Source organism: Athene noctua, chromosome 2, assembly GCF_965140245.1.
Source record: "Athene noctua chromosome 2, bAthNoc1.hap1.1, whole genome shotgun sequence".
Taxonomy (NCBI): Eukaryota; Metazoa; Chordata; class Aves; order Strigiformes; family Strigidae; genus Athene; species Athene noctua.
This window is the reverse complement of record NC_134038.1, coordinates 105,483,909-105,499,906: the sequence shown is the minus strand read 5'-3', so window position 1 is coordinate 105,499,906 and position 15,998 is coordinate 105,483,909. Positions and strand designations below refer to the sequence as shown.

Sequence of the window (15,998 nt, the reverse complement as noted above, 5' to 3'; positions counted from 1 at the left end):
ACTGAATTTCATTATGAAGGAATTTAATATTAAACACTAAGGAAAAGATTGGTCTTGTAAGTAAAATATAAACTCAAGACTTGCATTTAATTTCCTCCTTTACAACTGCTGTTGTGATTTAAAGTAATTTTATCCTCTTTCAGTTCTCCATCTATAATATCAAAATAATGTTTACTTTTCCTCACTCCTTTTGTTCGCAGTGGCATGGTCTCAAGGCAATACTGTAAAACATTTGCAATTAAAATATAAAATAATCTGGGAAAAGAGCATAGTATGGACTCCAAAACTTTCTCTCTGTACAGCACAGAGGACTAAAAATAATTAAACAAAAGTTATGGTCTCATTTATGTCATCACAATTTAGATTTGTGATGTTCTCTAAGTTGACCATTTAATTAAAATTCCACCTGAATGAAAACCTATTCAGTAAAAAATTAAATTTTTTTCCCAAGTGTGTCAGAATGTCAGTCTTCTTGAACGATACTTATTTAATATTTCATGGTATTTTTTCAACTGACATTTTCACCTTATGCTACTGCTAGGAAACTGTTCTAACTACTAATAATCACACAGAGTTGTGCTGCACCTTAACCTTTATGGTATGACTAGCTAAGCATCATTTCCTATGGTGACACTGAAAGGGCACAGACTTATATTTAAACACTCCTACAATTTCTGCAATAAAAGAGGTATGAAGAAGTACTAGTTGAGATGACAAATGGATAAGCAATGACTCCACTCCAGTATGCTGTAATCAGTTCAATTACCCAGTTACAGAAATACAGAGCAAAGAAAATGATGAAACCGATAAATCGGTCCAAGAGCAGCAAATGCAGAGAGATTATAAACACTAATATCTTCGCAAAGCTCCTGCAAGAGTGACACAGAAATCGTCTGTAACTATGGACTTACACCTGTAAATTAAATCTAACCTTCAGAGATTTTCATTGTGTAGCTGGAAAAGGAGGAATTAATTGGCAAAGTCAATATTAAAACCATTTTAATTTTAGTGCCACAACAAGGAAGGATTCTTCATTTCTGTGAATGTGGGACATGCTATATTTCACACCCTGCACTGACTTGTTAACACTGAAAAGGAGCCTTGAAGCTAATAGTCTTACACATTACATGAAGAGATAACACTGCATAAATCTTTGCAACTTTTTCTGTTACAGAGACACCTGGCATTCCACAGTTAAGTTGCAGTCCAAAAAGAGATAATATCAGTGAATAAATGAAATTGACTGATCAGTGTAAGACTTGGCTTTCATTAGGTTTTAAAATTTAAATTTTGTAGTGCATTTAATAAAATACCTTAAACTGAAGGTCTGGCTGTAATTTTCCCTTGATCTTCATTGACCAATATATTTTTTAAAGTATTGTTCAGCTACAGTTGATCTGGCAGAGAGGTCTTTAGGAGGACTTTCCAACTATTTCAGGATTAGTCACTGTATCTGTCCCTTGTATAGTTGTATTTGTTTAAATACAATTAACAGAAAGGGCAGCATAGGTCCAGATGTGGGGTGAGCAGCACAAGATACTTGGCCTTAATTTAAGCAAGGAAATCTGCTGCCATGAAGTGCTGAAGTATATACCACGTCAGCCATCACTAATATGAGTAATGTGGAGATCTCTTTTGTCCCCATAGGGAATCTGGGCATACAATATTTTCCCAGTCATATTTTATGCAACAGCACAGAAAGGCTTACGCACAGCTTTCTGAAAGATGAAATATTTCCTTGTCCTACTTCTACTCACTGCAAGTGAGATTTCCTTTGTTCAGTATCTGTTACCTATGTAATTATCTTCATTGGCGAACCTGCAAGTGTGTGAGCTTCTCTATTCGCAAATGAATGTGGTGTTTTGTTTTGTTTTGAGTTTTTTTGTGGGTTTTTTTGTTTGTTTGTTTGGGGTTTTTTTGTTTTCCCATTTAAAACAGCATATAAAACCTCAGGCTAAATGTAAGTGGAAACACAGTGAAATTCAGACATTGATAAAGACCACTCCAGACCTTTGACCTTCCTTTGTCCTAACTGGCTTGAAAGAGGGTAAAATTTCACCTGCTTTCAGAAATTTGAATAGCATAGCAAAAAGTAAATGAAAATAAATTAGTAGAAAAATACAACATTGCTGACCATACTCCTAGTTAAATAAGTTGGACTGTATAATGTACCAATGAACCATAAAGCAGAATCTGAAAACACTTTATGTTTTGAACAAAAGACTTCCAGATGTAGTCACTTAGTAAAAAATCTAAATCAAGAATGCATTTCTACATTTTTCCCAGAAACTACAGTGTGTTTCAGGAGTGTTTTCACCACTATTAAATTTGAGTAGGAATAAAAGCTTATGAACAGTTCATTAAAGTTTTTGAATTTATCTTGAAGACCTGTGTGCCCTTTATGCAGTTAATTTCCATAAATATACCCCACTGAACTATCAAAAATGAGAAATGTTAAGGAATATGCAAAGAATAGGCTTCAAATACAAAATCAGAGTAGTACCACAATCATATTCCCAAACAACACCAACATTTGTGCACTAAATCACCACAAAAGTGTCCAGTGATGCATTTTAAATTCTAAAAACATTTCTGAAAAAATACCAGCACTTCACAAATAAGCCATGAATAGGAAAAAGAAGTTTCTCAAATAAATTATTCATCGTAACTTATTCTTTCCTAGGTTCAGATACAATATACTCAAAAGTTTTCCAGAATGTTAACACAAAACCAGGCCCAGAAACAAATGGAAATCAAAAACCATTTTATTTTTAAACTAGAAGCAATCAGTCCATGTAAGTGACTAATAAGATAACCATCTATCCTGACAGCTCAAGTATCTTACCAAGTCTTTAAATTTTAGTTCTCTACTTAGCTACAAATATTTCATGTGCTGCTACAAACCATCAAAGTCATTTAGATCATCTGCAGAACAGTTCCAGACCTGTGCTGCATTTGAAGGGGAAAAAAAAAGCTCTGCCTCCTATTTTTTATAAGTTATTTAGGGCTTTTCTTTAGGTCCAAAAATATCTGCATAGAAATAGATATTTCCTGGTTAAAGGCATAGACAAGATTTTTCGTTCAGTTACATATGTTTATTTTTTATATATGCATTTTTCTATGATAAGGGTGGCCTTCAATTTTGCACATCTCCCTAAATATTTCTGTGACAGTTCCGTTTCAACTACATCATGAATTGGACAGGTTTTGGACGTTAATGACAAAGACTATTTTTCTGTGAATGTCTCTGTCAGCCCATCAGGCCACGGGAGGAGAGGCTGCTGGACATGGCCTAGAGTACGAAGGAACACCTGTGCACTAGCCCCCCCTACCCTCCCTTCAGTCTGTCTTCTCACAAGGTGGGGACTGCGTTAGGCCTCTCAGGCAGTTAAGTTTTGTTGCTTGAAAACCTTCACTGTCCTATTTCATCAGCTGTTTCTCAAGGTCAGGTTCAGGGTTTTAGGGCTTGTTTGTTTTCTTGTGGTGTGGGTGTTTTTTCTTTTAAATACTGACCAGAGCTGAATGCTTTCCCAGTGCACTGCTCACCTGGAGCACAGCAGCAGACAGCTAGGGCAGAGAGCCTTGGCTGTGGAGGTCTGACGGCTTCAGCTGTCAAGAGACTCACTTTGAGAGAAGTGCAAGCCGACTAAGCTTTCGCCAATGGTAGACAGCTTTCTCCACTGCTGAAAATGCAATTGCTGGTTCTCCCAGAATTTAAGGTCAACTCACTCCTGCCAGTCTGAAATTTTCCCATGTCCCAGACCTCTGGAGGACCAGGGGAAAAGCATCAACAGTGATGAAATCAGGAAAGTTAGTGCTTCTATCTTCTTCCTCATACAAAAGATCACACAGGAAAACTTGAGATTTCAGTTGGGCTTCCTCAAACTGACTGCTGTAGTTCCTCTCCCTTCCTCAGTGCCTTTGGTCAGCTGAGGACCAAACCCATAGGAAGGAGACAGTTCAAGCATCAACCTCCACAATGACCCACACAATCAAGCAGCAACACAACATGCAGGTGAAAAATAAGCCAAATTTCCATCTGTGAGATCTTACATGGAAGACTGGTGGAGTCATCCATATTAGGTGGAGTCATCCATATGGGATAAATTCACCTATGTGACAGAGAGAAAAGCTGATAGACACCACTGAGGTGCCCAGATTTCAAGAAGCAAAGGTTCATGGACACCTTCCTTCAGACCTCTTCAAGTTCCACAGGCACTAGGAACATTCAGTCCCAGGGGCCAGAAGAGACCTATTCTAAAGGAACCCTCCCCCTCCTCCCCCCCCCGTCATAATATGTATAGGTTAAATTGAAGTAGCCAGCAGCAGCTCCTGTGATCTACAGATGTGCTCCTACTGTGCCATGCTACCTGCTAACGTAGGCATAGCCAGTGATGCAGACAGTGGTTCAATTCCTCGGAGTCAGTACTAAAACAGCATCCTAGTAAGATGTCAAGGGAAGGAGTCTTGTGAAAATGTACCATTTATGTGATGACATGAATGATTACAGGATCCCATTACACTTTTGACAAGTTTATGAATGTTAACCCCAGTATTTTGGCCCAGTCGCAAATCCGGTGTTTATATATCCTGCTCACCCAGATTCCCTCCTTATTTCCAACTGGAAACATTACAATGTACTTCTTGCCCTGTGGCGTTATCAAGAGCATTTAAATAACTCCCTCATTTCATCACATTTCATCTCCTAAGAGGTTACATTTCTGGACTGAGCCAAACAATTGTTTAATTTAATTTATATCTGTTGATGAAGTGCTCTGTAAGGAAAGACAAACTATTATTAAGAATGTATAAAACTGCCTCTATAATGCTAGCTTAAACCAGATCTCTAGACAGTTTATGGGGGAGAGAGGGAAAAGCTTGGATAGCTGGGCAGAACTTTCCTACATGGCAATTAGCTAAAAATTAGATCTATTCAGAAGATAAAATATTGTAGCAAATAGAGTCAAAACTTCAAAGGTGGCAAGCAATTTAAGTAAGGTGAAGAGTGTACTCGGCCTAAGACACTGTTCAAAACCAAGATGAGGACGGTATCTGCCATATTAGAGCAACATCTGCCACATCAGAGGCACTAATGAACATGTTCATTTTAATTATATTACTAACAAAAATGTGACAGTTAAAAGTTACCTGATGAAAGCAACATCAGTGGTATCCAACACTTAACTCCCACTTAAATACTGCTATGATGGTTTCAGCAACTGAAGTGGATTAAACACCTGGCCTATACGAAGCACTGACAAAACTCATTGGCAGCAGAAATTCTTTTGGAATAGAACCAGAATATAACACTATCTGTTTTGTTGGGGTTTTTTTAAGAAAAAAGAGATCTTCCCATAATGATTCTGGTCTGACTTTAACTCTGCCATTGAAAAAAATACTTTTCAGAAGGCAGATGAAATTGTGAAAATTTGAAGTATTTTATAATGTTATTTGAAAATTACCCTGAAAATCTCCATCTAAATGTAATGAGGCAACATTCTCAGAAGGTACTCACATGCAGCACCATACTCTAGGATACTTAAATAACAGTTACAGAGAACATGAAGAGAATGGAAAGTATCAGTTTATATTAACTCATTATAACATTCAAGTTAGTCAAATCGCAGATGCATCAACCAACCACTGGAAGTTTCTAGTCCTTGACTTTCTGCAAAAAGCACACCCTGGTGGTACATATCTCTGGGACAGGCACTTTTGATAGATCCATCAGCTGAATCACAACTCGAGTGATTTTATTTATTTATCCCAGCTAACATGACAAACCTGTCACTAGGAATGAGAACTTCCAAGCATAAATCTACAATGTCAGGACCTGATTTCTGCCGTAAAGTGAACAAGAAGACTACCAGCTGGCATCCAACTCTTGATGAAAGGGAGAAGTTTAAAACCAAAAGTGACTATGCATCTCATGGGACTGATAAGCAACACCTAATAATCATACCAAATGAAAAAAATGTCGCATTACAACTTTACCATCAAAAGCTCTTCACGTTTCATTTGCCCAATATATTTTCAAACAAATTAATCTGAGGAATCCATCTGCTAACTTTGGTCTCTGTGAAGGAGTGGAGTTTTTTCCTAATCTTCTGCAGAACCTATTTTCCTGGTTTGAAGCTCTTTGTGTAGTTGGCTAAGCCACATGCTTCTGTCAACAGAATAACCTCACCCAGAAGCAGGATCTGAACAAATGCTTCACTTGCAGTAAAAGAAGAAAAATAGTACTGCCATCAAGGGCAATCATACCTGGAATGCATCATCTTCCTGTTTTCTAACATAAGAAGACCAGGCACTTTCATTTAACTAAGAGAAGAAATATGTGTTGAGCCTGGATCTTACAGTCCTTACTCACACTACTAATTCCTCATTAAAAAAAAAAAAAAAAAAGATAAAAAGGTTAATTAATTGTGCAGAATATGTCCCCAGTCATTCAACAACCCTAAATAAATCTAGCACTCTCTTATACCCTTGCCTCTTCTCCATCTTACCCTCTCACTGTACCCTGACCACTGAATACACTAAAGACTTACAATTTATAAATTCTATAAAAATAATAAAATGCTGAAATTTAGTTAGTTAGCTATCTTCGACCACAACCTCTGAACAAACATGTCTAGATAACACACTACAGCCCATCCACTTGGAATCAAGGAGTTGCTGTTCCTGTAAGGGGCCTCTGGAAATCATCTAGACCAACCCTTCTGGCTCAGACCAGGGTCAGATATAGAAAGCTGCCCAGGACTGTGTCCAGCTGGCTTTTAAATCTCTCCAAGGATGCAAACTCCACAACCTTCCAGTGCAACGTCTCCAGTATCTGACCACCTCCACAGTAAAAAGGTTTTTTTCTTATAATTAGATAGAATTTCTTGTGTTTCAGTTTGTACCCATTTCCTCTTGTCCTGACACTGGGTACCACTGAGAAAAGTCTGTCTGTATCCTCTTTAACCTCCCATCACGTATTTGTATGTGTTGGTAAGACTCCCTCTGAGCCTTCTCTCCTCCAGCCTGAACAGTCCCAGTTCCTTCATTTTTAATTCAACTCCTTTTTCAAGTTTACATTATCATGACAGCAGCCAACAGATGATAACATAAAAAGGGAACTTGTTGCATTTCTAATATTAGTAAAACTGAAACATTCAAAAAAAAAGAAAGTTGACAGTTATATCACTACATTATTTGTATACATGAAACACAGCACAACTAATGAATTAAAAATTAATGCTAGGTTAAAAGAGAATGAGAGCATCAGCTACTGATTTCCAGGGATTTTTTTAAAAAAAGACTGCAAAATGTGTACAAGGCCTGTATATCTAATTATGCTAATAGGCTTAATTAAAGGCCAAGGCTTCTTTATAAATAGAGTATCCATATACTGCTGGAAAGATGCACATATACATAATTTGCAGATTTAAAATATTCTTTTAGGATTTTATAGTATCATAGACTATCATATTATCATGGATTACAAAGTCTTTTATCAATTTTGCAAATGTTTACAAAGATTATAAACTTGCATTGAATAAGAGAATATAGAGTCATTTACCCAACCCTTCACACTCTGAGAGATTTTACAAATGAACATTATAATAAAAACACACGGATTGAGCTAGAAATGAGAATCCCCTAAGGCATTAGCAGGGTTTGAACAGCTAGCCACCACTTCTGTAGAGATAAATCCAACTCTCCTGAGCAAAACTTACAGTGAATTCTGTGAGAGGATCATAATACTCATTCTTCTACAACACCAAGGCTCTCCAGAAATGAGCACAATTTGGTTTTGGAAAAACAACTTATTTATGTGCATATATGTGCATAAACATCCTCACATACAAATGAAAGGCATTAAATATATGATGTGGCAAAAGCTTTATCAGAAACAAGAAAGAAGGTGAAATGTTCCAAATCAAAAATGCATAATTTGAATTCATAAGCCTTATGTCTGTTTATTCTATATTTTTTTCCTTGATTTAATAGATACTATTCATTTTTAAATTAAGATTACACTGTGCTCTATTCACCTTCACAGAGAAGCAGATCTTTGTGTAAAATGCAAAAACTTGAGGATTATCTGAGGAGAAGCAGAACCGTGACTTAACTCCATATTCCCAGCTGACAACAGAGAGAAAGAATGACTGGCTACTGAAACAGTGGCCAAACGCTTTCCAATACAGAACTGGCTATGGCCCTTGATGTGACACACTTGTGCAAGCTCATTCCAGATGTAATAGCACTGTGCTGATGACTATTTATTTATATACAGAATTAATACACGTGTGCAATCCCTCCCCTATAAAACACATGTACACACACACAAAGAGCAATACAGTAGTGAAGAAATTTCCCATCTTTATCTCTTCCCTCCTATGTAATGAAATAGATTTCCAGCTCTTGCTAAAAGCTCATTCACAGTTCTCTCACATTCACATTTTTCGCCTTGGTAAAATAATGATCAATGCAGAGCTCTCAAGCATAAAAAAATTCTTCTGATCAGCAAAGTGAATTTCACATTATGTTTCTGAAAAGCAGAATAAATTAAAGGTTTAAACAGGACATACAGAATGGAAAAAACAGCAAGCTGTCGTTTTGAAAATACAAAACCATATACATAACATATACAAACGCATACATCAGGACTGGCTTTGAGTTTATATACTGGTGTGCAAAATGAGCTGAAATATTGAAATATTGAAAATATTGCTGTACAACAAGAAACTAGACTCCTTTCTTTGCGGCAAATGAAAACAGGAATATTTTCTTATTTCCCAGTATCTTTTTGTCCCCTAATCAGTACATGTATGTGCCTCTACATACTCATACTTGTGCACTTTTTCCTCACAGCGATTAAATGGAGTGGAAAACTGATGTCTAGAATGACCCTTCTTAAAATCAGTATCTTGTGACCTGGATGAAACAGTGTGAATTGATAGGTGGGTAGTGCTAGCAGACACTGATGTTTTTCTGAGAACACACTTCCTGAATGCCACATAGAAGTTGTTGTAGCACTGTTGTCCAGGTTCACCGTGCACAGTACTTACGTGATGGTGTCAATCATATCCAGTCCCATTTCAACACAGCAATGGGCATGATCTGTTTTGGGCTGAGTCAATCCTGATACACAGTAGTAACAGTCCCCTAGGATTTTTATTCTCCTGCAGTGGTTTTCCTTTAATAAAAACAGAATGGCAAAAGTTTTACTATTCATATAAATATTCCGGTATTTACAGGATAAAATCTTCCCCAATATTATGCAATCATTAAGGGAATCCTTTCATGGTCAAATGAAGTAATTAATCTACAGTTCACGAAACCTGGGTTCCCTATAAAGAACAGCTGACATACACATATTTGTTTATTTATTTATTTATAAATACACGCAAATATACTGGGCGATCAGCCCCACATTGTTGAACACACATGGGGTAACACACTGCTTAAAACCATAGTTCTGAACAAATTCCCTTGCCCTCATGTTAGGTCAGTATGAATTTAGGATTTTCAATGAGACTTCATTTCTGTATGGATCCAAATCAAAGCAATGGATTTGACTGAAGCCAAAGTATTACTGAATATCAGGAAATGTTTGTCTTTTGAAAAGCTTTTGTTTCAAATCCAGTTCCACCTTACCAGGAAAGATGATATATTTATCTGTAAATGTATACAGATTTGTATGTTACCAATGCATAAATCACCATTTACAATACCGCACCATCGGTGTAAATATGACACATATGCAGATCAGAAGATACAGTCAGATTGCATTACCATCGAATTTATCTCATGTTTTCATACAGTTTACTTTCTACAGTCAAAGAGATCTGGATAAATCTCTCCCATTTTGAAAAACTAGTGACAGCATGTGATGATTGGTACATAGGTCTGAACAGAAAGTTCATTTCTGAACAGAAAGCACATTAAAAAATGCCTTTAACAAAGCAGTGCCTTTAAGAAGTAAACTATGAGGAGACATGAAGAGATGATCATATTCCTTGCAGCTAGGCTATGGCAACTTCTGCCCATTTAGAGTATGGCACAGAAAAGTAAATAACCTGATTAAATGCATCCAACTTACACAGCTGGAACTATGCCAGGAAGTGGCATGCAAAATTAGCTGTTGTGAATATGATGAGAAAGGATTAACAAAATTCTGATTTCTCCCTCAGCAGTGTGCTACATAGACTTCACTTCAGTGGCACAGAAAGGGAAAAAAAAAAAAAAAGAGAGGGTGGTGGTGGGGAAATTTAAAATTTCTGAAAAAAAATTACCCAATCATATTGGTTCAGCTTCTCACATTGGCACATATTCTCATCCAGTCTCCTGCCTACAAGAATCAAAGCTTTCCTGAGTTGACCACACTCTCCACATCATTACCCATATTCCAGTCAGAAGCGATGGTTATGCTTGCAGTCATCCCTTTCTCTCTGACTTGTCATATACCCGCATTTGGGGCTTGTTATTACACACTCATCCAGCTACAGGCATTCCTATGTCTGTCTTCTTTATAAATGTTTCTGAGCATTGAACAAATATTATAAAATAAGAATTGCCTCTGTTGAAGCATGGAAGAAGGAATGCTTACACTGTTTGGGAAAACTGGTTTGTCTACTTCTTTTATAAATTAAGCAGTAAATTCAGATCTTGAATCAAAGAAGAGAGCCATCCTTTTGGGTATGCTTAACTAGTAGAAAAGGCTTTTCTAAGAGTGACTAAATATTTCTTCTGTACAGCAGATTTAAAATATATCACTAATTATCATTGCTAATATATTTTAATGAACGCAAGCATAATTATTCGAGAAGCATTATCACTAGGGCCTGGGAGTGTTTCCACAGGTATACCACAAAATGCTTCACCAATTTGACTTAGAGTTTTAATTGGGTATTTTGAGATCCTTACCTAAATACTATTATATAAGTAAAATAATTATCGATGCACACAAAGTAATATGCAGACCTCAAAATATATCCTAACACAAAACAGGCTTCCAACTCAAGGTTTCTGGACAGAAACCACTAAGGTTTTTAAATAGAAACCACTAAGGCTTTTAGTAGAAACCACCAATTTACACTGCCAAAATAAGCCATTTTTTTAAAAACTGTGGGCAAATCTTGAAGCCATAGAGGGTACTCAGTAGTTAAAGCTATTTCCAAAATAAACCCAGTTTTGGTCCACACCTCACAGTCCTCTATAAAGACCTTTTCATCTTCAAATTTGGTATGCATGATTTGCGGGCAGGCAATGACTATTTGACCCAGCTGAAAGTTATTCAGAAAAGCCATTTCAGTCACCTGAGGTGGACAATATGTATGTGTTAATCAATCAGCGTTCTCTCCTATTCAGTCTCTACCTCCAAGACTGCTCATTTCTAATGACTTGGTTTTTTTAGAGAGCTTACTGTGCTATAGAGCAGTAGTGCACATTTTATAACAGGATACAGAAAATTACTGTCAGACTGGCACAGCACTTGATCCATTACCACTTTTCTAAGTCAATTTATTACTTGTGCAGGAGAAAAAGAAAAGAAAAAGAAAATATGGACTACAGCAATTTCTGGAGAGATATCAATTTTCATGGAAGACATATGGCTAAATCACCTGTTGTTTTTGAAACCACCACTCTGTTCCTTATCAGATGTTATCCTCACTGTCCTTATTAATCCATTTATCAATTAATATACAGTAATCTCCTGAAAAATTATTTATTTTCTTTTTCTCAACATGTGAGACAGACTTCCAGGAATAAGATGCAGTGCAGTTTTGTGAGCACAATCTTTTTAAGGATTGATATGCAAATTAAAAAAACCAAATCCTTTCCCTCTCTTTGTTTTGTTTCCTCATCAACTTCCAAAGAAGCCCTTGACTCAGCAATATTTTTCACATTTGTGACAGTGATGAATTCAAGTGTGATAGTTACAAATTCTAGTCACAGTTGATACAAGCAATGTCTGTTTAGAAACAGCTGATAATTCGGTTTTATGCACATGATAAAAAGCACCAGAGATTGCTAGCGCTGCATTAGCCAGGCAGCTTGCCCACCTGCGGTGCCTCACTGAGACGTTTCCAAGCAGATCTGCAGAATTCCCTCTGGCACAACTGTCAGTCACAGGGTTTGTCAGTGTGAAGTGGTAGCCCACATCGGAAAGCAGAGGATACTTCAAAGTGGCTAGGAGCTTTCTTTACACTTTAAGACAAGCAATTTATAAGGCAGTTCATTCTACCTGTTAGATAGAATGGGGCAGGGGGGGCTTCTGTTTCAAACATCTCTGGGTTTTTGTTTTTATTGTAGTTCTTTAAATGTATTTTGCAGAAAGAGTGAAGTCTGCAAACTTATTTGGACCATTAACTCCACATTCTTGTACTATACAAGTGAAATACTGTTTCATATACTCAGTATGTTTTGTTTTTTAATAAAAAGGGGAAAAGAATTTACAATTTAAAAATTAAAAAAAATTTAAAAGGTTGTGTCAAAGTAACAACAAGGTGTAAGAAGCTTTCAGACCTCTCCCAGTAGAACACATAAGCAAACAGCTAGGTGTTCTCTTGAACAGAGACTGTACTTGGTAAGTGCAAAGTCTTTTAAAGGAGGATCTTTCTCAGGTGTCAGATTGCAGCAATACTTATTATCGCTTCTGGGGTTTTTGTTTTTTGGTTGGTTTGGTTTTTTTTTTTTTTAATAGGCTATCCAATTAAGTATTCATCTGTTACATGATTACATGAAAAGTCAGGGATGACCAGTACTTATTTTTGTTTCTAGTAACGCCGTCTGGTATGAGAAGAGCCTCTTTAAAGCTATTATTTATTTTAGAGATGGCAGATGCTAATGCAGGAAAGAATCCCTGCACTGCCTTCTGTCACTGTGACAATCTATGTATTTCTGCATACTCATGTGTCATCATGGTGTGTGAGTATCTGTCAAACTGAGTCAAATAGGAAGGTCAGATAGACTACAATTTTAAGAAGCAAGATTTTAAAAGCTAAATATTGAACTTCTCTCTCTCATAACTCCACTAACTGCAGTGGAATTACATCTAGGATGAGTCTGACCTTGTGTGACTTAATTACAATATATTTTATGCTTATCATACACATCCATTTCTTTTTCTGCAAGCCTGATAACAACCTGATTTGCAGGCATGCTCTTCAGGCTTTTACTGTCCTACCCTCCTGGGATCACCAGTCTATGAGTAGGAGGGATGTTATTTATCCATACATTAGAAATACACTTTTTTGATATTCCTATTAAAAAAACCTGCATCAGCTAAGGTACATAGAAAGATTCTTTACCATTTTCAGACGATATGGATTTAGTTATGATGTACAGAGTAAGAGAAAAGATTAATAAGGCCTACAAAAAGATGCATAATCAGTGATTCTCGTTTCCCCTAACTCAGACCCTACCAGTTTTGCACTCTCCCAGACATGAGCAGTAATAACATTTTGTTTTGTTTACTCTAGAAAAATGTGAACAGGAGTTTGGTCACTACCTATGATGTTTAGTGATTGCAAAGTTAGAGTCTTTAAAAAAAAAAAAAAAAAGAAAATCAAAACCAATGCATGTCCAGGTTCAGCTATTTAAATGTTGGGGTAAAAGGGAGGAGATCTAACAGGCCTGGACTTACACTGAAGTCTTTACTCTCTCAAGGGAAGGCTGTGGCAACCTCACCAAACCACAGACTTCAGCATTAGTGAGACCTCTGGATATTGCCCCTGAGTAGCAGAAAATTAGTACAAGAGCAGCACTGCATGCAGCAGAGAAGCAGAAGGAGCTCAGAAACCCTTCATGCCTCCCCTACTCATTCACTCTTGAAATTGTTTGAGATGGGGGGGGGGGGGGGGGCAGATTTCCCCATCCCTTGAAAAAAGCCACTGGTAGCTCAATGTTTTCTGCAAATCTTGAAGAGAAGTCTCAGATAGAGGGAAGTCATCAAAATTCAAATCTCTGATGGCTCTGTTTTCACTAATAATTGAATTAATTCTGGGGGGATAGTGGTGAACTACGAGGGCTGAAGAAGGAATATATACCACTCTCCTGTGCCTGCCACTGCTGTCAAGAGCTTTGTCACTGGTGCCAGCCAGTGCCACGAGGGGCACAGTCACTCTCCCTTGCAGATATTCAACAGCCAAAGGAAGATCTCTGATTCTGTGATTCTGTGAAGATCTGTGACCCTGAGGAAAGGGCCCATCACAGAATTACTTCAGTGTTTTGTTGCCCTTCATATTTTACCTCTTGTTTTCCTTCTTTCTTAGTTTATCAGTCATTTTCTTTTGGAAAGTCCCATTCCAACAGCTTCCTCTGAGCAGCCTGCTGTGCTCAGACCTGAACTGTTTTTATCAGATAGGCAAAGGGGATCAAATTTTCAGTTCACATTAATCAGCATGGCATCATGGGTTTCAGGGGAGCTACACAAATTTATACCAGCTGTCCCTCTTATCCTCAGGGACCCATAATTCAGCCATAATTCAATAATCTGGGCTAACCACATCACAGTTACAGTCCTTTCTTAGTTATTACAGTAAAAAATGACTATTGGAAAAAAAATGCAGAGCACCTCTAAAACTCCCCAAAGATGAAAAATAGCAATAAAATTCATTCCCTATTTATCTGTCTTCACAAACCTAGAACTTCATTCTGCTTCCAAAGAGGTCTTGTGAGAGGACAAGATAGGACTCACCACCATTACCAGTGCATCTTATTTTCAATTTTAGCATGTGTAGCATATTTAACATTTATAGCACTTTATGCCAAACTGCTATTAATCTCAATAAAAAATTGAATTAGAAAGCTTTGAATCACTCTAGAAGTTAACATAAATTTATCTATATTACAGATGTGTATAGAGACACAAAAGTGACTTGCAGAAAGAACAGTATTTTCTACTACATCCTCTAAAGTTTGAATGAGATGTCTATTCAATTTCTTTATATTTGTACATTAGGTTGGAACAGAAGTGGAAAAAACCCTATATATTGGCTATCATGCTGTATAAATATATGCATCAAAAAATATATATGTGCATGCACAACATGCACAGACACACAGTTCTGCAAATTTACCTACACCCTCTTGCATATATAAACAGATGCAATAAATGCAAATTTTAATATTTATCCTCTGGACTACTGATACACACTAACCAAGGTGGCTCAGCCTGACAGATGTGGGCCAGACACCAGCTTTGTGTCCCACCTTTCAACAGATTTGAACACAGACTGGTTGAAGACATCTGGGTGTTGATACCTGTTCCCAGCAATACTAGTCCACTCCTTCCTTTACGCAGAGGTACAGTGAATGTCTTACTGCTCCAAGTGCTTTTGGAAGGGCATAGTATAGTGTTCTTCTGTTAAGGAAATGGCCAAGAACAAGCCACCCACCCTCCTTCAGGGTCATACAAGAAAAAGCAGTGAATGGAGTTAGTTGGAAGGCTGTACAGTAACAGCAACTATGTAACAGCATATCAAGATATCAATTTAAGTTCAGTGCATGGTGAGAGGTAGAGATTCTTTGTAAGATATCAGCTTAGGGTTTTTATATTTACACTTTCTTACTACATTTAATTTCCTTATAACATTAAACAAAACATAAAAGATCTCTCTCTTTTTCCCCCTCAGCTCTGTAACTCCATTTTGTGCACCAAAGAGAGCTTTAGAGAAAAACAGACCCAAAATCACTCCATGGGAAGGACAACCCCGTGAAAGTCTCTTAGACTGCAGCAGTATTCACAAGAAATATCAGTTAGGTGCAGGAAAAGATGAAAACATGGTTTTAGATTCACATGCAAAACACTCCTTAGAACCCTGCTTTGAACCCCTTTGAAAGGGCCCTGTTTCTGTGCCGATGAAAAGTAAGCCTGCTTAGGCTAACTTTTAACAGGTAAATCTGGGCATTCTGTTTCACTGTCTCACCACCCTAATCACAGAGAATTTCTTCCTTATAACTCATCTAAATCTAAACTCTTTTAGTTTAAAACCTTTGCCCCTTGTCCT

At 37.2% G+C, this 15,998-nt stretch overlaps 1 protein-coding gene across 3 annotated transcripts in view; it reads right to left on the bottom strand.

Moving 5' to 3' along the window:
* The window catches only part of ADCY1 (adenylate cyclase 1), a 172,413-nt gene that overhangs the window by 65,921 nt on the left and 90,494 nt on the right, over positions 1–15,998 (bottom strand). For all 3 annotated transcript variants that reach the window (XR_012633174.1, XM_074899799.1, XM_074899800.1), the window contains exon 5: positions 9,054–9,181. Coding sequence is in view for 2 of the 3 variants with exons in the window: in XM_074899799.1 (XP_074755900.1) it covers positions 9,054–9,181 (128 nt within the window). In the remaining variant the exon portion in view is untranslated. The remainder of the gene's footprint in view (positions 1–9,053; positions 9,182–15,998) is intronic.